At 55.9% G+C, this 23,077-nt stretch overlaps 1 protein-coding gene across 3 annotated transcripts in view; it reads right to left on the bottom strand.

The window, feature by feature from the left end:
• The window catches only part of dip2bb (disco-interacting protein 2 homolog Bb), a 142,985-nt gene that overhangs the window by 53,948 nt on the left and 65,960 nt on the right, over positions 1-23,077 (bottom strand). For all 3 annotated transcript variants that reach the window (XM_059956200.1, XM_059956198.1, XM_059956199.1), the window contains exons 21-23: positions 22,937-23,064; positions 22,498-22,612; positions 18,985-19,186 (exon numbers count right to left, since the gene is read on the bottom strand). In XM_059956200.1, coding sequence (XP_059812183.1) covers positions 18,985-19,186; positions 22,498-22,612; positions 22,937-23,064 — 445 coding nt within the window. The remainder of the gene's footprint in view (positions 1-18,984; positions 19,187-22,497; positions 22,613-22,936; positions 23,065-23,077) is intronic.

Below are 23,077 nucleotides of genomic sequence, written 5' to 3'. Positions count from 1 at the left end.
TCTCTGTCTGACCTTGGGAGTGTGTGATGGGACGGTGTGGAGGGAGATTCATCCTGCGTCTGACACTGGGAGTGTGTGATGGGACAGTGTGGAGGGAGATTCACTCTGTGTCTGACGCTGGGAGTGTGTGATGGGACGGGGAGGAGGGAGATTCACTCTCTGTCTGACCCTGGGAGTGTGTGATGGGACGGTGTGGAGGGAGATTCACTCTGCGTCTGACACTGGGAGTGTGTGATGGGGCAGTGTGGAGGGAGATTCACTGTGTGTCTGACCCTGGAAGTGTGTGATGGGACAGTGTGGAGGGAGATTCACTCTGTGTCTGACCCCGGGAGTGTGTGATGGGAAAGTGTGGAAGGAGATTCACTCTGCGTCTGATCCCGGGAGTGTGAGATGTGACTGTGTGGAGGGAGATTCACTCTGTGTCTGACACTGGGAGTGGGTGATCGGACGGTGTGGAGGGAGATTCACTCTGCGTCTGACACTGGGAGTGTGTGATGGGGCAGTATGGAGGGAGATTCACTGTGTGTGTTGACCCTAGGAATGTGTGATGGGACAGTGTGGAGGGAGATTCACTTAATGTCTGACCCTGGGAGTGTATGATGGGACAGTATAGAAGCAGATTCACTCCGTGTCTGACCCCAGGAGTGTGTGATGGGACAGTGTGGAGGGAGATTCACTCTGTGTCTGACCCTGGGAGTGAGTGATGGGACAGTGTGGAGGGAGATTCAGTCTGTGTCTGACACTGGGAGTTTGTGATGGGACAGTGTGGAGGAGATTCACTTTGTGTCTGACCCTTGGAGTGTGGGATGGGTCACTGCAGAGGGAGATTTACTCTCTGTCTGACCCTGGGAGTGAGTGATGGGACAATGTGGAGGGAGATTCACTCTGTGTTAATCCTGGGAGTGTGTGATGGAACATTGTGGAGGCAGATTCACTCTGTGTCTGACTCTGGGAGTGTGTGATGGGACGGTGTGGAGGGAGATTGACTCTCTGTCTGACCCTGGGAGTGTGTGATGGGACAGTGTGGAGGGAGATTGACTCTGTGTCTGTTCCTGGGAGTGTGTGATGGGTCAGAGTGGGGAGAGATTCACTCTGTGTCTGACCCTGGGACTGTGTGATGGGACAGTGTGGAGGGAGATTCACTCTGCGTCTGATCCCGGGAGTGTGAGATGTGACAGTGTGGAGGGAGATTCAATCTGTGTCTGACCCTGGGAATGTGTGATGGGACAGTGTGGAGAGAGATTCACTCAATGTCTGACCCTGGGAGTGTATGATGGGACAGTATAGAAGCAGATTCACTCCGTGTCTGACCCCAGGAGTGTGTGATGGGACAGTGTGGAGGGAGATTCACTGTGTGTCTGACCCTGGGAGTGAGTGATGGGACAGTGTGGAGGGAGATTCAGTCTGTGTCTGACACTGGGAGTGTGTGATGGGACAGTGTGGAGGGAGATTCAGTCTGTGTCTGACCCTGGGAATGTGTGATGGGACGGTGTGGAGGGAGATTCACTCTGTGTCTGAACCTGGGAATGTGTGATGGGACGGTGTGGAGGAGATTCACTCTGTGTCTGAACCTGGGAGTGTGTGATGAGACAGTGTGGAGGAGATTCACTCTGTGTCTGACCCTTGGAATGTGTGATGGGACAGAGCAGAGGGAGATTGACTCTCTGTCTGACCCTGGGAGTGTGTGATGGGACAGTGTGGAGGGAGATTCACTCTGTGTCTGACACTGGGAATGTGTGATGGGACGGGGAGGAGGGAGATTCACTCTCTGTCTGACCCTGGGAGTGTGTGATGGGACGGTGTGGAGGGAGATTCACACTGCGTCTGACACTGGGAGTGTGTGATGGGGCAGTGTGGAGGGAGATTCACTGTGTGTCTGACCCTAGGAATGTGTGATGGGACAGTGTGGAGGGAGATTCACTTAATGTCTGACCCTGGGAGTGTATGATGGGACAGTATAGAAGCAGATTGACTCCGTGTCTGATCCCGGGAGTGTGAGATGTGACTGTGTGGAGGGAGATTCACTCTGTGACTGACACTGGGAGTGGGTGATGGGACAGTGTGGAGGAGATTCACTTTGTGTCTGACCGTTGGAGTGTGTGATGGGACACTGCAGAGGGAGATTTACTCTCTGTCTGACCCTGGGAGTGAGTGATGGGACAATGTGGAGGGAGATTCACTCTGTGTTAATTCTGGGAGTGTGTGATGGGACATTGTGGAGGCATATTCACTCTGTGTCTGACTCTGGGAGTGTGTGATGGGACGGTGTGGTGGGAGAGTGACTCTCTGTCTGACCCTGGGAGTGTGTGATGGGACAGTGTGGAGGGAGATTGACACTGTGTCTGACGCTGGGAGTGTGTGATGGGACGGGGAGGAGGGAGATTCACTCTGTGTCTGATCCTGGGAGTGTGTGATGGGACATTGTGGAGGCAGATTCACTCTGTGTCTGACTCTGGGAGTGTGTGATGGGACGGTGTGGAGGGAGATTGACTCTCTGTCTGACCATGGGAGTGTGTGATGGGACAGTGTGGAGGGAGATTCACTCTGTGTCTGACGCTGGGAGTGTGTGATGGGACGGGGAGGAGGGAGATTCACTCTCTGTCTGACCCTGGGAGTGTGTGATGGGACGGTGTGGAGGGAGATTCACTCTGCGTCTGACACTGGGAGTGTGTGATGGGGCAGTGTGGAGGGAGATTCACTGTGTGTCTGACCCTGGAAGTGTGTGATGGGACAGTGTGGAGGGAGATTCACTCTGTGTCTGACCCCGGGAGTGTGTGATGGGAAAGTGTGGAAGGAGATTCACTCTGCGTCTGATCCCGGGAGTGTGAGATGTGACTGTGTGGAGGGAGATTCACTCTCTGTCTGACACTGGGAGTGGGTGATCGGACGGTGTGAAGGGAGATTCACTCTGCGTCTGACACTGGGAGTGTGTGATGGGGCAGTGTGGAGGGAGATTCACTGTGTGTCTGACCCTAGGAATGTGTGATGGGACAGTGTGGAGGGAGATTCACTCAATGTCTGACCCTTGGAGTGTATGATGGGACAGTATAGAAGCAGATTCACTCCGTGTCTGACCCCAGGAGTGTGTGATGGGACAGTGTGGAGGGAGATTCACTCTGTGTCTGACCCTGGGAGTGAGTGATGGGACAGTGTGGAGGGAGATTCACACTGTGTCTGACACTGGCAGTGTGTGATCGGACAGTGTGGAGGGAGATTCAGTCTGTGTCTGACCCTGGGAATGTGTGATGGGACGGTGTGGAGGGAGATTCACTCTGTGTCTGAACCTGGGAATGTGTGATGGGACGGTGTGGAGGAGATTCACTCTGTGTCTGAACCTGGGAGTGTGTGATGAGACAGTGTGGAGGAGATTCACTCTGTGTCCGACCCTTGGAATGTGTGATGGGACAGAGCAGAGGGAGATTGACTCTCTGTCTGACCCTGGGAGTGTGTGATGGGACAGTGTGGAGGGAGATTCACTCTGTGTCTGACACTGGGAATGTGTGATGGGACGGGGAGGAGGGAGATTCACTCTCTGTCTGACCCTGGGAGTGTGTGATGGGACGGTGTGGAGGGAGATTCACACTGCGTCTGACACTGGGAGTGTGTGATGGGGCAGTGTGGAGGAGATTCACTTTGTGTCTGACCCTTGGAGTGTGTGATGGGACACTGCAGAGGGAGATTTACTCTCTGTCTGACCCTGGGAGTGAGTGATGGGACAATGTGGAGGGAGATTCACTCTGTGTTAATTCTGGGAGTGTGTGATGGGACATTGTGGAGGCAGATTCACTCTGTGTCTGACTCTGGGAGTGTGTGATGGGACGGTGTGGTGGGAGAGTGACTCTCTGTCTGACCCTGGGAGTGTGTGATGGGACAGTGTGGAGGGAGATTGACACTGTGTCTGACGCTGGGAGTGTGTGATGGGACGGGGAGGAGGGAGATTCACTCTGTGTCTGATCCTGGGAGTGTGTGATGGGACATTGTGGAGGCAGATTCACTCTGTGTCTGACTCTGGGAGTGTGTGATGGGACGGTGTGGAGGGAGATTGACTCTCTGTCTGACCATGGGAGTGTGTGATAGGACAGTGTGGAGGGAGATTCACTCTGTGTCTGACGCTGGGAGTGTGTGATGGGACGGGGAGGAGGGAGATTCACTCTCTGTCTGACCCTGGGAGTGTGTGATGGGACGGTGTGGAGGGAGATTCACTCTGCGTCTGACACTGGGAGTGTGTGATGGGGCAGTGTGGAGGGAGATTCACTGTGTGTCTGACCCTGGAAGTGTGTGATGGGACAGTGTGGAGGGAGATTCACTCTGTGTCTGACCCCGGGAGTGTGTGATGGGAAAGTGTGGAAGGAGATTCACTCTGCGTCTGATCCCGGGAGTGTGAGATGTGACTGTGTGGAGGGAGATTCACTCTCTGTCTGACACTGGGAGTGGGTGATCGGACGGTGTGAAGGGAGATTCACTCTGCGTCTGACACTGGGAGTGTGTGATGGGGCAGTGTGGAGGGAGATTCACTGTGTGTCTGACCCTAGGAATGTGTGATGGGACAGTGTGGAGGGAGATTCACTCAATGTCTGACCCTTGGAGTGTATGATGGGACAGTATAGAAGCAGATTCACTCCGTGTCTGACCCCAGGAGTGTGTGATGGGACAGTGTGGAGGGAGATTCACTCTGTGTCTGACCCTGGGAGTGAGTGATGGGACAGTGTGGAGGGAGATTCACACTGTGTCTGACACTGGCAGTGTGTGATCGGACAGTGTGGAGGGAGATTCAGTCTGTGTCTGACCCTGGGAATGTGTGATGGGACGGTGTGGAGGGAGATTCACTCTGTGTCTGAACCTGGGAATGTGTGATGGGACGGTGTGGAGGAGATTCACTCTGTGTCTGAACCTGGGAGTGTGTGATGAGACAGTGTGGAGGAGATTCACTCTGTGTCCGACCCTTGGAATGTGTGATGGGACAGAGCAGAGGGAGATTGACTCTCTGTCTGACCCTGGGAGTGTGTGATGGGACAGTGTGGAGGGAGATTCACTCTGTGTCTGACACTGGGAATGTGTGATGGGACGGGGAGGAGGGAGATTCACTCTCTGTCTGACCCTGGGAGTGTGTGATGGGACGGTGTGGAGGGAGATTCACACTGCGTCTGACACTGGGAGTGTGTGATGGGGCAGTGTGGAGGGAGATTCACTGTGTGTCTGACCCTGGAAGTGTGTGATGGGACAGTGTGGAGGGAGATTCACTCTGTGTCTGACCCCGGGAGTGTGTGATGGGAAAGTGTGGAAGGAGATTCACTCTGCGTCTGATCCCGGGAGTGTGAGATGTGACTGTGTGGAGGGAGATTCACTCTGTGTCTGACACTGCGAGTGGGTGATCGGACGGTGTGGAGGGAGATTCACTCTGCGTCTGACACTGGGAGTGTGTGATGGGGCAGTGTGGAGGGAGATTCACTGTGTGTCTGACCCTAGGAATGTGTGATGGGACAGTGTGGAGGGAGATTCACTCAATGTCTGACCCTTGGAGTGTATGATGGGACAGTATAGAAGCAGATTCACTCCGTGTCTGACCCCAGGAGTGTGTGATGGGACAGTGTGGAGGGAGATTCACTCTGTGTCTGACCCTGGGAGTGAGTGATGGGACAGTGTGGAGGGAGATTCACTCTGTGTCTGATCCTGGGAGTGTGTGATGGGACATTGTGGAGGCAGATTCACTCTGTGTCTGACTCTGGGAGTGTGTGATGGGACGGTGTGGTGGGAGAGTGACTCTCTGTCTGACCCTGGGAGTGTGTGATGGGACAGTGTGGAGGGAGATTGACACTGTGTCTGACGCTGGGAGTGTGTGATGGGACGGGGAGGAGGGAGATTCACTCTGTGTCTGATCCTGGGAGTGTGTGATGGGACATTGTGGAGGCAGATTCACTCTGTGTCTGACTCTGGGAGTGTGTGATGGGACGGTGTGGAGGGAGATTGACTCTCTGTCTGACCATGGGAGTGTGTGATGGGACAGTGTGGAGGGAGATTCACTCTGTGTCTGACGCTGGGAGTGTGTGATGGGACGGGGAGGAGGGAGATTCACTCTCTGTCTGACCCTGGGAGTGTGTGATGGGACGGTGTGGAGGGAGATTCACTCTGCGTCTGACACTGGGAGTGTGTGATGGGGCAGTGTGGAGGGAGATTCACTGTGTGTCTGACCCTGGAAGTGTGTGATGGGACAGTGTGGAGGGAGATTCACTCTGTGTCTGACCCCGGGAGTGTGTGATGGGAAAGTGTGGAAGGAGATTCACTCTGCGTCTGATCCCGGGAGTGTGAGATGTGACTGTGTGGAGGGAGATTCACTCTCTGTCTGACACTGGGAGTGGGTGATCGGACGGTGTGAAGGGAGATTCACTCTGCGTCTGACACTGGGAGTGTGTGATGGGGCAGTGTGGAGGGAGATTCACTGTGTGTCTGACCCTAGGAATGTGTGATGGGACAGTGTGGTGGGAGATTCACTCAATGTCTGACCCTTGGAGTGTATGATGGGACAGTATAGAAGCAGATTCACTCCGTGTCTGACCCCAGGAGTGTGTGATGGGACTGTGTGGAGGGAGATTCACTCTGTGTCTGACCCTGGGAGTGAGTGATGGGACAGTGTGGAGGGAGATTCACACTGTGTCTGACACTGGCAGTGTGTGATCGGACAGTGTGGAGGGAGATTCAGTCTGTGTCTGACCCTGGGAATGTGTGATGGGACGGTGTGGAGGGAGATTCACTCTGTGTCTGAACCTGGGAATGTGTGATGGGACGGTGTGGAGGAGATTCACTCTGTGTCTGAACCTGGGAGTGTGTGATGAGACAGTGTGGAGGAGATTCACTCTGTGTCCGACCCTTGGAATGTGTGATGGGACAGAGCAGAGGGAGATTGACTCTCTGTCTGACCCTGGGAGTGTGTGATGGGACAGTGTGGAGGGAGATTCACTCTGTGTCTGACACTGGGAATGTGTGATGGGACGGGGAGGAGGGAGATTCACTCTCTGTCTGACCCTGGGAGTGTGTGATGGGACGGTGTGGAGGGAGATTCACACTGCGTCTGACACTGGGAGTGTGTGATGGGGCAGTGTGGAGGGAGATTCACTGTGTGTCTGACCCTGGAAGTGTGTGATGGGACAGTGTGGAGGGAGATTCACTCTGTGTCTGACCCCGGGAGTGTGTGATGGGAAAGTGTGGAAGGAGATTCACTCTGCGTCTGATCCCGGGAGTGTGAGATGTGACTGTGTGGAGGGAGATTCACTCTGTGTCTGACACTGCGAGTGGGTGATCGGACGGTGTGGAGGGAGATTCACTCTGCGTCTGACACTGGGAGTGTGTGATGGGGCAGTGTGGAGGGAGATTCACTGTGTGTCTGACCCTAGGAATGTGTGATGGGACAGTGTGGAGGGAGATTCACTCAATGTCTGACCCTTGGAGTGTATGATGGGACAGTATAGAAGCAGATTCACTCCGTGTCTGACCCCAGGAGTGTGTGATGGGACAGTGTGGAGGGAGATTCACTCTGTGTCTGACCCTGGGAGTGAGTGATGGGACAGTGTGGAGGGAGATTCAGTCTGTGTCTGACACTGGGAGTGTGTGATGGGACAGTGTGGAGGGAGATTCAGTCTGTGTCTGACCCTGGGAATGTGTGATGGGACGGTGTGGAGGGAGATTCACTCTGTGTCCGAACCTGGGAATGTGTGATGGGACGGTGTGGAGGAGATTCACTCTGTGTCTGACGCTGGGAGTGTGTGATGGGACGGGGAGGAGGGAGATTCACTCTCTGTCTGACCTTGGGAGTGTGTGATGGGACGGTGTGGAGGGAGATTCACTCTGCGTCTGACACTGGGAGTGTGTGATGGGACAGTGTGGAGGGAGATTCACTCTGTGTCTGACGCTGGGAGTGTGTGATGGGACGGGGAGGAGGGAGATTCACTCTCTGTCTGACCCTGGGAGTGTGTGATGGGACAGTGTGGAGGGAGATTGACTCTGTGTCTGTTCCTGGGAGTGTGTGATGGGTCAGAGTGGGGAGAGATTCACTCAATGTCTGACCCTGGGAGTGTATGATGGGACAGTATAGAAGCAGATTCACTCCGTGTCTGACCCCAGGAGTGTGTGATGGGACAGTGTGGAGGGAGATTCACTGTGTGTCTGACCCTGGGAGTGAGTGATGGGACAGTGTGGAGGGAGATTCAGTCTGTGTCTGACACTGGGAGTGTGTGATGGGACAGTGTGGAGGGAGATTCAGTCTGTGTCTGACCCTGGGAATGTGTGATGGGACGGTGTGGAGGGAGATTCACTCTGTGTCTGAACCTGGGAATGTGTGATGGGACGGTGTGGAGGAGATTCACTCTGTGTCTGAACCTGGGAGTGTGTGATGAGACAGTGTGGAGGAGATTCACTCTGTGTCTGACCCTTGGAATGTGTGATGGGACAGAGCAGAGGGAGATTGACTCTCTGTCTGACCCTGGGAGTGTGTGATGGGATAGTGTGGAGGCAGATTCACTCTGTGTCTGACTCTGGGAGTGTGTGATGGGACGGTGTGGTGGGAGAGTGACTCTCTGTCTGACCCTGGGAGTGTGTGATGGGACAGTGTGGAGGGAGATTGACACTGTGTCTGACGCTGGGAGTGTGTGATGGGACGGGGAGGAGGGAGATTCACTCTGTGTCTGATCCTGGGAGTGTGTGATGGGACATTGTGGAGGCAGATTCACTCTGTGTCTGACTCTGGGAGTGTGTGATGGGACGGTGTGGAGGGAGATTGACTCTCTGTCTGACCATGGGAGTGTGTGATGGGACAGTGTGGAGGGAGATTCACTCTGTGTCTGACGCTGGGAATGTGTGATGGGACGGTGTGGAGGAGATTCACTCTGTGTCTGACGCTGGGAGTGTGTGATGGGACGGGGAGGAGGGAGATTCACTCTCTGTCTGACCTTGGGAGTGTGTGATGGGACGGTGTGGAGGGAGATTCACTCTGCGTCTGACACTGGGAGTGTGTGATGGGACAGTGTGGAGGGAGATTCACTCTGTGTCTGACGCTGGGAGTGTGTGATGGGACGGGGAGGAGGGAGATTCACTCTCTGTCTGACCCTGGGAGTGTGTGATGGGACGGTGTGGAGGGAGATTCACTCTGCGTCTGACACTGGGAGTGTGTGATGGGGCAGTGTGGAGGGAGATTCACTGTGTGTCTGACCCTGGAAGTGTGTGATGGGACAGTGTGGAGGGAGATTCACTCTGTGTCTGACCCCGGGAGTGTGTGATGGGAAAGTGTGGAAGGAGATTCACTCTGCGTCTGATCCCGGGAGTGTGAGATGTGACTGTGTGGAGGGAGATTCACTCTCTGTCTGACACTGGGAGTGGGTGATCGGACGGTGTGAAGGGAGATTCACTCTGCGTCTGACACTGGGAGTGTGTGATGGGGCAGTGTGGAGGGAGATTCACTGTGTGTCTGACCCTAGGAATGTGTGATGGGACAGTGTGGAGGGAGATTCACTCAATGTCTGACCCTTGGAGTGTATGATGGGACAGTATAGAAGCAGATTCACTCCGTGTCTGACCCCAGGAGTGTGTGATGGGACAGTGTGGAGGGAGATTCACTCTGTGTCTGACCCTGGGAGTGAGTGATGGGACAGTGTGGAGGGAGATTCACACTGTGTCTGACACTGGCAGTGTGTGATCGGACAGTGTGGAGGGAGATTCAGTCTGTGTCTGACCCTGGGAATGTGTGATGGGACGGTGTGGAGGGAGATTCACTCTGTGTCTGAACCTGGGAATGTGTGATGGGACGGTGTGGAGGAGATTCACTCTGTGTCTGAACCTGGGAGTGTGTGATGAGACAGTGTGGAGGAGATTCACTCTGTGTCCGACCCTTGGAATGTGTGATGGGACAGAGCAGAGGGAGATTGACTCTCTGTCTGACCCTGGGAGTGTGTGATGGGACAGTGTGGAGGGAGATTCACTCTGTGTCTGACACTGGGAATGTGTGATGGGACGGGGAGGAGGGAGATTCACTCTCTGTCTGACCCTGGGAGTGTGTGATGGGACGGTGGGGAGGGAGATTCACACTGCGTCTGACACTGGGAGTGTGTGATGGGGCAGTGTGGAGGGAGATTCACTGTGTGTCTGACCCTGGAAGTGTGTGATGGGACAGTGTGGAGGGAGATTCACTCTGTGTCTGACCCCGGGAGTGTGTGATGGGAAAGTGTGGAAGGAGATTCACTCTGCGTCTGATCCCGGGAGTGTGAGATGTGACTGTGTGGAGGGAGATTCACTCTGTGTCTGACACTGCGAGTGGGTGATCGGACGGTGTGGAGGGAGATTCACTCTGCGTCTGACACTGGGAGTGTGTGATGGGGCAGTGTGGAGGGAGATTCACTGTGTGTCTGACCCTAGGAATGTGTGATGGGACAGTGTGGAGGGAGATTCACTCAATGTCTGACCCTTGGAGTGTATGATGGGACAGTATAGAAGCAGATTCACTCCGTGTCTGACCCCAGGAGTGTGTGATGGGACAGTGTGGAGGGAGATTCACTCTGTGTCTGACCCTGGGAGTGAGTGATGGGACAGTGTGGAGGGAGATTCAGTCTGTGTCTGACACTGGGAGTGTGTGATGGGACAGTGTGGAGGGAGATTCAGTCTGTGTCTGACCCTGGGAATGTGTGATGGGACGGTGTGGAGGGAGATTCACTCTGTGTCCGAACCTGGGAATGTGTGATGGGACGGTGTGGAGGAGATTCACTCTGTGTCTGACGCTGGGAGTGTGTGATGGGACGGGGAGGAGGGAGATTCACTCTCTGTCTGACCTTGGGAGTGTGTGATGGGACGGTGTGGAGGGAGATTCACTCTGCGTCTGACACTGGGAGTGTGTGATGGGACAGTGTGGAGGGAGATTCACTCTGTGTCTGACGCTGGGAGTGTGTGATGGGACGGGGAGGAGGGAGATTCACTCTCTGTCTGACCCTGGGAGTGTGTGATGGGACAGTGTGGAGGGAGATTGACTCTGTGTCTGTTCCTGGGAGTGTGTGATGGGTCAGAGTGGGGAGAGATTCACTCTGTGTCTGACCCTGGGACTGTGTGATGGGACAGTGTGGAGGGAGATTCACTCTGCGTCTGATCCCGGGAGTGTGAGATGTGACAGTGTGGAGGGAGATTCAATCTGTGTCTGACCCTGGGAATGTGTGATGGGACAGTGTGGAGAGAGATTCACTCAATGTCTGACCCTGGGAGTGTATGATGGGACAGTATAGAAGCAGATTCACTCCGTGTCTGACCCCAGGAGTGTGTGATGGGACAGTGTGGAGGGAGATTCACTGTGTGTCTGACCCTGGGAGTGAGTGATGGGACAGTGTGGAGGGAGATTCAGTCTGTGTCTGACACTGGGAGTGTGTGATGGGACAGTGTGGAGGGAGATTCAGTCTGTGTCTGACCCTGGGAATGTGTGATGGGACGGTGTGGAGGGAGATTCACTCTGTGTCTGAACCTGGGAATGTGTGATGGGACGGTGTGGAGGAGATTCACTCTGTGTCTGAACCTGGGAGTGTGTGATGAGACAGTGTGGAGGAGATTCACTCTGTGTCTGACCCTTGGAATGTGTGATGGGACAGAGCAGAGGGAGATTGACTCTCTGTCTGACCCTGGGAGTGTGTGATGGGACAGTGTGGAGGCAGATTCACTCTGTGTCTGACTCTGGGAGTGTGTGATGGGACGGTGTGGTGGGAGAGTGACTCTCTGTCTGACCCTGGGAGTGTGTGATGGGACAGTGTGGAGGGAGATTGACACTGTGTCTGACGCTGGGAGTGTGTGATGGGACGGGGAGGAGGGAGATTCACTCTGTGTCTGATCCTGGGAGTGTGTGATGGGACATTGTGGAGGCAGATTCACTCTGTGTCTGACTCTGGGAGTGTGTGATGGGACGGTGTGGAGGGAGATTGACTCTCTGTCTGACCATGGGAGTGTGTGATGGGACAGTGTGGAGGGAGATTCACTCCGTGTCTGACGCTGGGAGTGTGTGATGGGACGGGGAGGAGGGAGATTCACTCTCTGTCTGACCCTGGGAGTGTGTGATGGGACGGTGTGGAGGGAGATTCACTCTGCGTCTGACACTGGGAGTGTGTGATGGGGCAGTGTGGAGGGAGATTCACTGTGTGTCTGACCCTGGAAGTGTGTGATGGGACAGTGTGGAGGGAGATTCACTCTCTGTCTGACCCCGGGAGTGTGTGATGGGAAAGTGTGGAAGGAGATTCACTCTGCGTCTGATCCCGGGAGTGTGAGATGTGACTGTGTGGAGGGAGATTCACTCTCTGTCTGACACTGGGAGTGGGTGATCGGACGGTGTGAAGAGAGATTCACTCTGCGTCTGACACTGGGAGTGTGTGATGGGGCAGTGTGGAGGGAGATTCACTGTGTGTCTGACCCTAGGAATGTGTGATGGGACAGTGTGGAGGGAGATTCACTCAATGTCTGACCCTTGGAGTGTATGATGGGACAGTATAGAAGCAGATTCACTCCGTGTCTGACCCCAGGAGTGTGTGATGGGACAGTGTGGAGGGAGATTCACTCTGTGTCTGACCCTGGGAGTGAGTGATGGGACAGTGTGGAGGGAGATTCACACTGTGTCTGACACTGGCAGTGTGTGATCGGACAGTGTGGAGGGAGATTCAGTCTGTGTCTGACCCTGGGAATGTGTGATGGGACGGTGTGGAGGGAGATTCACTCTGTGTCTGAACCTGGGAATGTGTGATGGGACAGTGTGGAGGAGATTCACTCTGTGTCTGAACCTGGGAGTGTGTGATGAGACAGTGTGGAGGAGATTCACTCTGTGTCCGACCCTTGGAATGTGTGATGGGACAGAGCAGAGGGAGATTGACTCTCTGTCTGACCCTGGGAGTGTGTGATGGGACAGTGTGGAGGGAGATTCACTCTGTGTCTGACACTGGGAATGTGTGATGGGACGGGGAGGAGGGAGATTCACTCTCTGTCTGACCCTGGGAGTGTGTGATGGGACGGTGTGGAGGGAGATTCACACTGCGTCTGACACTGGGAGTGTGTGATGGGGCAGTGTGGAGGGAGATTCACTGTGTGTCTGACCCTGGAAGTGTGTGATGGGACAGTGTGGAGGGAGATTCACTCTGTGTCTGACCCCGGGAGTGTGTGATGGGAAAGTGTGGAAGGAGATTCACTCTGCGTCTGATCCCGGGAGTGTGAGATGTGACTGTGTGGAGGGAGATTCACTCTGTGTCTGACACTGCGAGTGGGTGATCGGACGGTGTGGAGGGAGATTCACTCTGCGTCTGACACTGGGAGTGTGTGATGGGGCAGTGTGGAGGGAGATTCACTGTGTGTCTGACCCTAGGAATGTGTGATGGGACAGTGTGGAGGGAGATTCACTCAATGTCTGACCCTTGGAGTGTATGATGGGACAGTATAGAAGCAGATTCACTCCGTGTCTGACCCCAGGAGTGTGTGATGGGACAGTGTGGAGGGAGATTCACTCTGTGTCTGACCCTGGGAGTGAGTGATGGGACAGTGTGGAGGGAGATTCAGTCTGTGTCTGACACTGGGAGTGTGTGATGGGACAGTGTGGAGGGAGATTCAGTCTGTGTCTGACCCTGGGAATGTGTGATGGGACGGTGTGGAGGGAGATTCACTCTGTGTCCGAACCTGGGAATGTGTGATGGGACGGTGTGGAGGAGATTCACTCTGTGTCTGACGCTGGGAGTGTGTGATGGGACGGGGAGGAGGGAGATTCACTCTCTGTCTGACCTTGGGAGTGTGTGATGGGACGGTGTGGAGGGAGATTCACTCTGCGTCTGACACTGGGAGTGTGTGATGGGACAGTGTGGAGGGAGATTCACTCTGTGTCTGACGCTGGGAGTGTGTGATGGGACGGGGAGGAGGGAGATTCACTCTCTGTCTGACCCTGGGAGTGTGTGATGGGACGGTGTGGAGGGAGATTCACTCTGCGTCTGACACCGGGAGTGTGTGATGGGGCAGTGTGGAGGGAGATTCACTGTGTGTCTGACCCTGGAAGTGTGTGATGGGACAGTGTGGAGGGAGATTCACTCTGTGTCTGACCCCGGGAGTGTGTGATGGGAAAGTGTGGAAGGAGATTCACTCTGCGTCTGATCCCGGGAGTGTGAGATGTGACTGTGTGGAGGGAGATTCACTCTGTGTCTGACACTGGGAGTGGGTGATCGGACGGTGTGGAGGGAGATTCACTCTGCGTCTGACACTGGGAGTGTGTGATGGGGCAGTATGGAGGGAGATTCACTGTGTGTGTTGACCCTAGGAATGTGTGATGGGACAGTGTGGAGGGAGATTCACTTAATGTCTGACCCTGGGAGTGTATGATGGGACAGTATAGAAGCAGATTCACTCCGTGTCTGACCCCAGGAGTGTGTGATGGGACAGTGTGGAGGGAGATTCACTCTGTGTCTGACCCTGGGAGTGAGTGATGGGACAGTGTGGAGGGAGATTCAGTCTGTGTCTGACACTGGGAGTTTGTGATGGGACAGTGTGGAGGAGATTCACTTTGTGTCTGACCCTTGGAGTGTGGGATGGGTCACTGCAGAGGGAGATTTACTCTCTGTCTGACCCTGGGAGTGAGTGATGGGACAATGTGGAGGGAGATTCACTCTGTGTTAATCCTGGGAGTGTGTGATGGAACATTGTGGAGGCAGATTCACTCTGTGTCTGACTCTGGGAGTGTGTGATGGGACGGTGTGGAGGGAGATTGACTCTCTGTCTGACCCTGGGAGTGTGTGATGGGACAGTGTGGAGGGAGATTGACTCTGTGTCTGTTCCTGGGAGTGTGTGATGGGTCAGAGTGGGGAGAGATTCACTCTGTGTCTGACCCTGGGACTGTGTGATGGGACAGTGTGGAGGGAGATTCACTCTGCGTCTGATCCCGGGAGTGTGAGATGTGACAGTGTGGAGGGAGATTCAATCTGTGTCTGACCCTGGGAATGTGTGATGGGACAGTGTGGAGAGAGATTCACTCAATGTCTGACCCTGGGAGTGTATGATGGGACAGTATAGAAGCAGATTCACTCCGTGTCTGACCCCAGGAGTGTGTGATGGGACAGTGTGGAGGGAGATTCACTGTGTGTCTGACCCTGGGAGTGAGTGATGGGACAGTGTGGAGGGAGATTCAGTCTGTGTCTGACACTGGGAGTGTGTGATGGGACAGTGTGGAGGGAGATTCAGTCTGTGTCTGACCCTGGGAATGTGTGATGGGACGGTGTGGAGGGAGATTCACTCTGTGTCTGAACCTGGGAATGTGTGATGGGACGGTGTGGAGGAGATTCACTCTGTGTCTGAACCTGGGAGTGTGTGATGAGACAGTGTGGAGGAGATTCACTCTGTGTCTGACCCTTGGAATGTGTGATGGGACAGAGCAGAGGGAGATTGACTCTCTGTCTGACCCTGGGAGTGTGTGATGGGACAGTGTGGAGGGAGATTCACTCTGTGTCTGACACTGGGAATGTGTGATGGGACGGGGAGGAGGGAGATTCACTCTCTGTCTGACCCTGGGAGTGTGTGATGGGACGGTATGGAGGGAGATTCACTGTGTGTCTGACCCTGGAAGTGTGTGATGGGACAGTGTGGAGGGAGATTCACTGTGTGTCTGACCCCGGGAGTGTGTGATGGGAAAGTGTGGAAGGAGATTCACTCTGCGTCTGATCCCGGGAGTGTGAGATGTGACTGTGTGGAGGGAGATTCACTCTGTGTTAATCCTGGGAGTGTGTGATGGGACATTGTGGAGGCAGATTCACTCTGTGTCTGACGCTGGGAGTGTGTGATGGGATGGGGAGGAGGGAGACTCACTCTGTGTCTGACCCTAGGTGTGTGTGATGGGACAGCGTGGAGGGAGATTCACTCTGTGTCTGACCCTGGGAGTGAGTGATGGGACAGTGTGGAGGGAGATTCACTCTGAGTCTGAACCTGGGAGTATTTGATGGGACAGTGTGGAGGGAGATTCACTCCGTGTCTGAACCTCGGAGTGTGTGATGGGACAGTGTGGAGGGAGATTCACTCCGTGTCTGATCCTGGGATTGTGTGATGGGACATTGTGGAGGCAGATTTACTCTGTGTCTGACTCTGGGAGTGTGTGATGAGACGGTGTGGAGGGAGATTCACTGTGTGTCTGACCCCGGAAGTGTGTGATGGGATAGTGTGGAGGAGATTCTCTTTGTGTCTGACCCTTGGAGTGTGTGATGGGACACTGCAGAGGGAGATTTACTCTCTGTCTGACCCTGGGAGTGAGTGATGGGACAATGTGGAGGGAGATTCACTCTGTGTTAATCCTGGGAGTGTGAGATGGGACATTGTGGAGGCAGATTCACTCTGTGTCTGACTCTGGGAGTGAGTGATGGGACAGTGTGGTGGGAGATTCACTCTGTGTCTGACTCTGGGAGTGTGTGATGGGATGGTGTGGAGGGAGATTGACTCTCTGTCTGACCCTGGGAGTGTGTGATGGGACAGTGTGGAGGGAGATTCACTCTGTGTCTGACGCTGGGAGTGTGTGATGGGATGGGGAGGAGGGAGATTCACTCTCTGTCTGACCCTGGGAGTGTGTGATGGGACGGTGTGGAGGGAGATTCACTCTGTGTCTGACCCTAGGTGTTTGTGATGGGACAGTGTGGAGGGAGATTCACTCTGTGTCTGACCCTGGGACTGTGTGATGGGACAGTGTGGAGGGAGATCAATCTGTGTCTGACCCCGGGAGTGTGTAATGGGAAAGTGTGGAAGGAGATTCACTCTGCGTCTGATCCCGGGAGTGTGAGATGTGACAGTGTGCAGGGAGATTCAATCTGTGTCTGACCCTGGGAGGGTGTGATGGGAAGATGTGGAGTGAGATTGACTCTGTGTCTGACCCTAGGAATGTGTGATGGGACAGTGTGGAGGGAGATTCACTCAATATCTGACCCTTGGAGTGTATGATGGGACAGTATAGAAGCAGATTCACTCCGTGTCTGACCCCAGGAGTGTGTGATGGGACAGTGTGGAGGGAGATTCACTCTGTGTCTGACCCTGGGAGTGAGTGATGGGACAGTGTGGAGGGAGATTCAGTCTGTGTCTGACACTGGGAGTGTGTGATGGGACAGTGTGGAGGGAGATTCAGTCTGTGTCTGACCCTGGGAATGTGTGATGGGATGGTGTGGAGGGAGATTCACTCTGTGTCTGAACCTGGGAATGTGTGATGGGACGGTGTGGAGGAGATTCACGCTGTGTCTGAACCTGGGAGTCTGTGATGGGACAGTGTGGAGGGAGATTCACTCTGTGTCTGATCCCGGGAGTGTGTGATGGGACAGTGTGGAGAGAGATTCACTCTGTGTCTGACCCCTGAGGTGTGTGATGGGACAGTGTGGAGGAGATTCACTCTGTGTCTGACCCTTGGAATGTGTGATGGGACGGGGAGGAGGGAGATTCACTCTCTGTCTGACCCTGGGAGTGTGTGATGGGACAGTGTGGAGGGAGATTGACACTGTGTCTGACCCTGGGAGTGTGTGATGGTACGGGGAGGAGGGAGACTCACTCTGTGTCTGACCCTAGGTGTGTGTGATGGGACAGTGTGGAGGGAGATTCACACTGAGTCTGAACCTGGGAGTATTTGATGGGACAGTGTGGAGGGAGATTCACTCCGTGTCTGAACCTCGGAGTGTGTGATGGGACAGTGTGGAGGGAGACTCACTCTGTGTCTGATCCTGGGAGTGTGTGATGGGACATTGTGGAGGCAGATTCACTCTGTGTCTGACTCTGGGAATGTGTGATGGGACGGTGTGGAGGGAGATTGACTCTCTGTCTGACCATGGGAGTGTGTGATGGGACAGGGAGGAGGGAGATTCACTCTCTGTCTGACCTTGGGAGTGTGTGATGGGACGGTGTGGAGGGAGATTCACTCTGCGACTGACACTGGGAGTGTGTGATGGGACAGTGTGGAGGGAGATTCACTCTGTGTCTGACGCTGGGAGTGTGTGATGGGACGGGGAGGAGGGAGATTCACTCTCTGTCTGACCCTGGGAGTGTGTGATGGGACGGTGTGGAGGGAGATTCACTCTGCGTCTGACACTGGGAGTGTGTGATGGGGCAGTGTGGAGGGAGATTCACTGTGTGTCTGACCCTGGAAGTGTGTGATGGGACAGTGTGGAGGGAGATTCACTCTGTGTCTGACCCTGGGTGTGAGTGATGGGACAGTGTGGAGGGAGATTCAGTCTGTGTCTGACACTGGGAGTTTGTGATGGGACAGTGTGGAGGGAGATTCAGTCTGTGTCTGACCCTGGGAATGTGTGATGGGACGGTGTGGAGGGATATTCACTCTGTGTCTGAACCTGGGAATGTGTGATGGGACGGTGTGGAGGAGATTCACTCTGTGTCTGAACCTGGGAGTGTGTGATGAGACAGTGTGGAGGAGATTCACTCTGTGTCTGACCCTTGGAATGTGTGATGGGACAGAGCAGAGGGAGATTGACTCTCTGTCTGACCCTGGGAGTGTGTGATGGGACAGTGTGGAGGGAGATTCACTCTGTGTCTGACACTGGGAATGTGTGATGGGACGGGGAGGAGGGAGATTCACTCTCTGTCTGACCCTGGGAGTGAGTGATGGGGACAATGTGGAGGGAGATTCACTCTGTGTTAATCCTGGGAGTGTGTGATGGGACATTGTGGAGGCAGATTCACTCTGTGTCTGACTCTGGGAGTGTGTGATGGGACGGTGTGGAGGGAGATTGACTCTGTCTGACCCTGGGAGTGTGTGATGGGACAGTGTGGAGGGAGATTCACTCCGAGTCTGAACCTGGGAGTATTTGATGGGACAGTGTGGAGGGAGATTCACTCTGTGTCTGACCCTGGGAGTGTGTGATGGGACTGTGTGGAGGGAGATTCACTTTGTGTCTGACCCTGGGAATGTGTGATGGGACGGTGTGGAGGGAGATTCACTTTGTGTCTGACCCCAGTAGAAGACGTTGTCTTGTCACTCACCTGGTTGCCTCTGCCGGGGTTTTGGCAGGTTGGTGACGCAGGTGTGGGGGCAGAGTAACACGTTGCAGGGGTGAAGAGCTCCCTCCAGGAACCGCTGCTTGGTCTGGGGAATGTGGATGCCCCCCAGCGGCGTCTTTGGGAGGGTGTTGGCCGGCACCAGGGCCAGGCAGTACACGCCCAACTGGTGGATGCTGTCAATTGCCTGCAGAGGGGTAGGGTTGGGAGAGATGCAGAGGAATGAATCGGAACTAAACAGAGGGAAGGTGCGGCATCTGAGCAGTGGATGAGGAAGGGATGGATAGAGAAGGAGGAGAACGGAAAGAGGAAGGTGGAGAGAGGTGACGGAGTGGCAGGGTAAGGGGAGGAGAGATGGGGAGGAGGGAAGGGGAGGGGAGAGAGGGGAGGAGAGAGAGGGAAGGGGAGGTGAGAGAGGGGAGGGAAGGGATGGGAAGAGAGGGGTAAGGGGAGGGGTAGGGAAGGGGAGAGGAGAGAGAGGGGGAAGGGGAGGGGAGAGAGAGGGGGAAGGGGAGGGGAGAGAGAGGGGGAAGGGGAGGGGAGAGAGAGGGGGAAGGGGAGGGGAGAGAGAGGGGGAAGGGGAGGGGAGAGAGTGGAAGGGGAGGAGAGGGGGAAGGGGAGGAGAGAGGGAAGGGGAGGAGAGAGATGGAAGGGGAGGAGAGTGAGGGGAGGAGAGAAAGGGGAGGGGAGAAGAGAGATGGGAGGAGAGAGAGGGAAGGGGAAGTGAGAGAGGGGAAGGAAAGGATGGGAAGAGAGGGGTAAGGGGAGGGGAAGAGAGGAGGGAAGGGGAGTGTGGAGAGAGAGGGGGAAGGGGAGGGGAGAGAGAGGGGGAAGGGGAGGGGAGAGAGTGGAAGGGGAGGAGAGGGGGAAGGGGAGGAGAGGGGGAAGGGGAGGAGAGAGAGGGGGAAGGGGAGGAGAGGGGGAAGGCAGGAGAGGGGGAAGGCAGGAGAGGGGGAAGGGAGGAGAGAGGGGGAACGGGAGGAGAGAGGGGGAACGGGAGGAGAGAGAGGGAAGGGGAGGAGAGAGAGGGAAGGGGAGGAGAGAGAGGGAAGGGGAGGAGAGAGAGGGAAGGGGAGGAGAGAAAGGGGAGGACAGAGAGGGAAGGGGAGGTGAGAGAGGGGAGGGAAAGGATGGGAAAAGAGGGGTAAGGGGAGGGGAAGAGAGGTGGGGGAGAGAGGAGAGAGAGGGGGAAGGGGAGGGGAGAGAGTGGAAGGGGAGGAGAGGGGGGAGGAGAGAGGGGGAAGGGGAGGAGAGAGAGGGGAGGGAAAGGATGGGAAGAGAGGGGTAAGGGGAGGGGAAGAGAGGAGGGAAGGGGAGAGGGGAGAGAGAGGGGGAAGGGGAGGGGAGAGAGTGGAAGGGGGTGGAGAGGGGGAAGGGGAGAGGGGGAAGGGGAGGAGAGAGAGGGAAGGGGAGGAGAGAAAGGGAAGGGGAGGAGAGAAAGGGAGGGGAGGAGAGAAAGGGAAGGGAGGAGAGAGAGGGAAGGGGAGGAGAGAGAGTGGAAGGGAAGGAGAGGGGGAAGGGAAGGAGAGGGGGAAGGGGAGGAGAGAGGGGGAAGGGGAGGAGAGAGGGGGAAGGGGAGGAGAGAGGGGGAAGGGGAGGGAGAGGGGGAAGGGGAGGAGAGAGGGGAGGAGAGAGAGGGGAGGGGAGGTGAGTGAGGGGAGGGAAAGGATGGGAAGAGAGGGGTAAGGGGAGGGGAAGAGAGGAGGGAAGGGGAGAGAGGGGGAAGGGGTGGGGAGAGAGTGGAAGGGGAGGTGAGAGGGGGAGGGAAAGGATGGGAAGAGAGGGGGAAGGGGAGGGGAGAGTGGTAGGGGAGGAGAGAGAGGGAAGGGGAGGTGAGAGAGGGGAGGGAAAGGATGGGAAGAGGGGTAAGGGGAGGGGAAGAGAGGAGGGAAGGGGTGAGTGGAGAGTGAGGGGGATGGGGTGAGAGAGAGGGGGAAGGGGAGGGGTGTGGGGGAAGGGGTGGTGAGAGTGGGAAGGGGAGGAGAGAGAGGGAAGGGGAGGAGTGAGAGGGAAGGGGAGGAGAGAGAGGGAAGGGGAGGTGAGAGTGGGGAGGGAAGGATGGGAAGAGAGGGGTAAGGGGTGGGGAGAGTGGAGGGAAGGGGAGAGAGGAGAGAGGGGGGAAGGGGTGAGAGAGCAGGGGAAGGGGAGGGGAGAGGGGGAAGGGGAGGTGAGAGAGGGAAGGGGAGGAGAGAGAGTGAAGGGGAGGAGAGAGAGTGAAGGGGAGGAGAGAGAGGGAAGGGGAGGAGAGAGAGGGAAGGGGAGGTGAGAGAGGGGAAGGAAAGGATGGGAAGAGAGGGGTAAGGGGAGGGGAAGAGAGGAGGGGAGGGGAGAGAGGAGAGAGAGGGGAAGGGGTGAGAGAGGGGGAAGGGGAGGGGAGAGGGGGAAGGGGAGGTGAGAGAGGGAAGGGGAGGAGAGTGAGTGAGGGGAGGAGAGTGAGTGAAGGGGAGGAGAGAGAGGGAAGGGGAGGAGAGAGAGGGAAGGGGAGGTGAGAGAGGGGAAGGAAAGGATGGGAAGAGAGGGGTAAGGGGAGGGGAAGAGAGGAGGGGAGGGGAGTGAGGAGAGAGTGGGGGAAGGGGTGAGAGAGCGGGGGAAGGGGAGGGGAGAGGGGGAAGGGGAGGTGAGAGAGGGAAGGGGAGGAGAGAGAGGGAAGGGGAGGAGAGAGAGGGAAGGGGAGGTGAGAGAGGGGAGGGAAAGGATGGGAAGAGAGGGGTAAGGGGAGGGGAAGAGAGGAGGGAAGGGGAGAGAGGAGTGAGAGGGGGTTGGGGTGAGAGAGCGGGGGAAGGGGAGGGGAGAGGGGGAAGGGGAGGTGAGAGAGGGAAGGGGAGGAGAGAGAGTGAAGGGGAGGAGAGAGAGGGAAGGGGAGGAGAGAGAGGGAAGGGGAGGAGAGAGAGGGAAGGGGAGGAGAGAGAGGGAAGGGGAGGTGAGAGAGGGGAAGGAAAGGATGGGAAGAGAGGGGTAAGGGGAGGGGAAGAGAGGTGGGGTGGGGAGAGAGGAGAGAGAGGGGGGAAGGGGTGAGAGAGCGGGGGAAGGGGAGGGGAGTGGGGGAAGGGGAGGTGAGAGAGGGAAGGGGAGGTGAGAGAGGGAAGGGGAGGTGAGAGAGGGAAGGGGAGGTGAGAGAGGGAAGGGGAGGAGAGAGAGTGAAGGGGAGGAGAGAGAGGGAAGGGGAGGAGAGAGAGGGAAGGGGAGGTGAGAGAGGGGAGGGAAAGGATGGGAAGAGAGGGGTAAGGGGAGGGGAAGAGAGGAGGGGAGGGGAGAGAGGAGAGAGAGGGAGAAAGGGAGGGGAGAGAAGAGGAGGAATGGAAAGAGAGAGCGATGGGAGGGGAGACAGAGATAGGGCACATGGTGAGGGTGGCCGGGGGTGATAGAGGGGGTATTGCAGCAGAGGTGGGTCAAACCAGACTATGGTCTGGGGACCGGTTTGAGGGGAAACGGACGGCGATACAGACGTTCCTAAGGAGAATGTCTCATGGAGGTTCCCAGGGAGATGCACGGACCAACCTGCAGCACACGGCTCATCCACTGGAAGCTCTCGTCTTCGGCCACGTCAGGTCGCTGCTCAATCACCAGCACGACACGCTCGTCGTACAGAACCGTCACCGAGAACACCGCCACCCTTGGTAGACGGGGAGAGGAGAGAGTGAGAGACATGTGGGGAGGGGTCAGAAAACAGAATCGACTCATTTTCCAGCACATTCACCAAGAGAACTACCAAGGGTGGTGATGTGATCAGACCGTGGAGAAAAACAGGGAGATGTGACAGTTTCAGATTGTGAGCAAATTCAGATCAGGGAAAGGGGGGAGATATAGACAGACCATGAGAGGGAAGAGAACGCAAAACAGACGTCAGGGTGATGGTGGGGGGGGGGGGGAGGGGAACAGGAAAAAGGGTCAGCTCGTGGAAACAGGCAGAGAGTACAGTACGTGAAACTTCCCTCACCTTCCCCGATAAACAGTCTTCATTGGCTCAACAGCCAGGGCCGTGGCCACAATGTCATCTGAGTTGTGTCTCCGGCCACTCACCATCATCAGACCATCCAGTTTCCCCACGACAAACACCAGACCACCCTGTACAGTGGCA

The sequence above is a fragment of the Hypanus sabinus genome, chromosome X1, assembly GCF_030144855.1.
Source record: "Hypanus sabinus isolate sHypSab1 chromosome X1, sHypSab1.hap1, whole genome shotgun sequence".
Lineage (NCBI taxonomy): Eukaryota > Metazoa > Chordata > Chondrichthyes > Myliobatiformes > Dasyatidae > Hypanus > Hypanus sabinus.
This window is presented reverse-complemented; position numbering and strand designations above follow the sequence as displayed.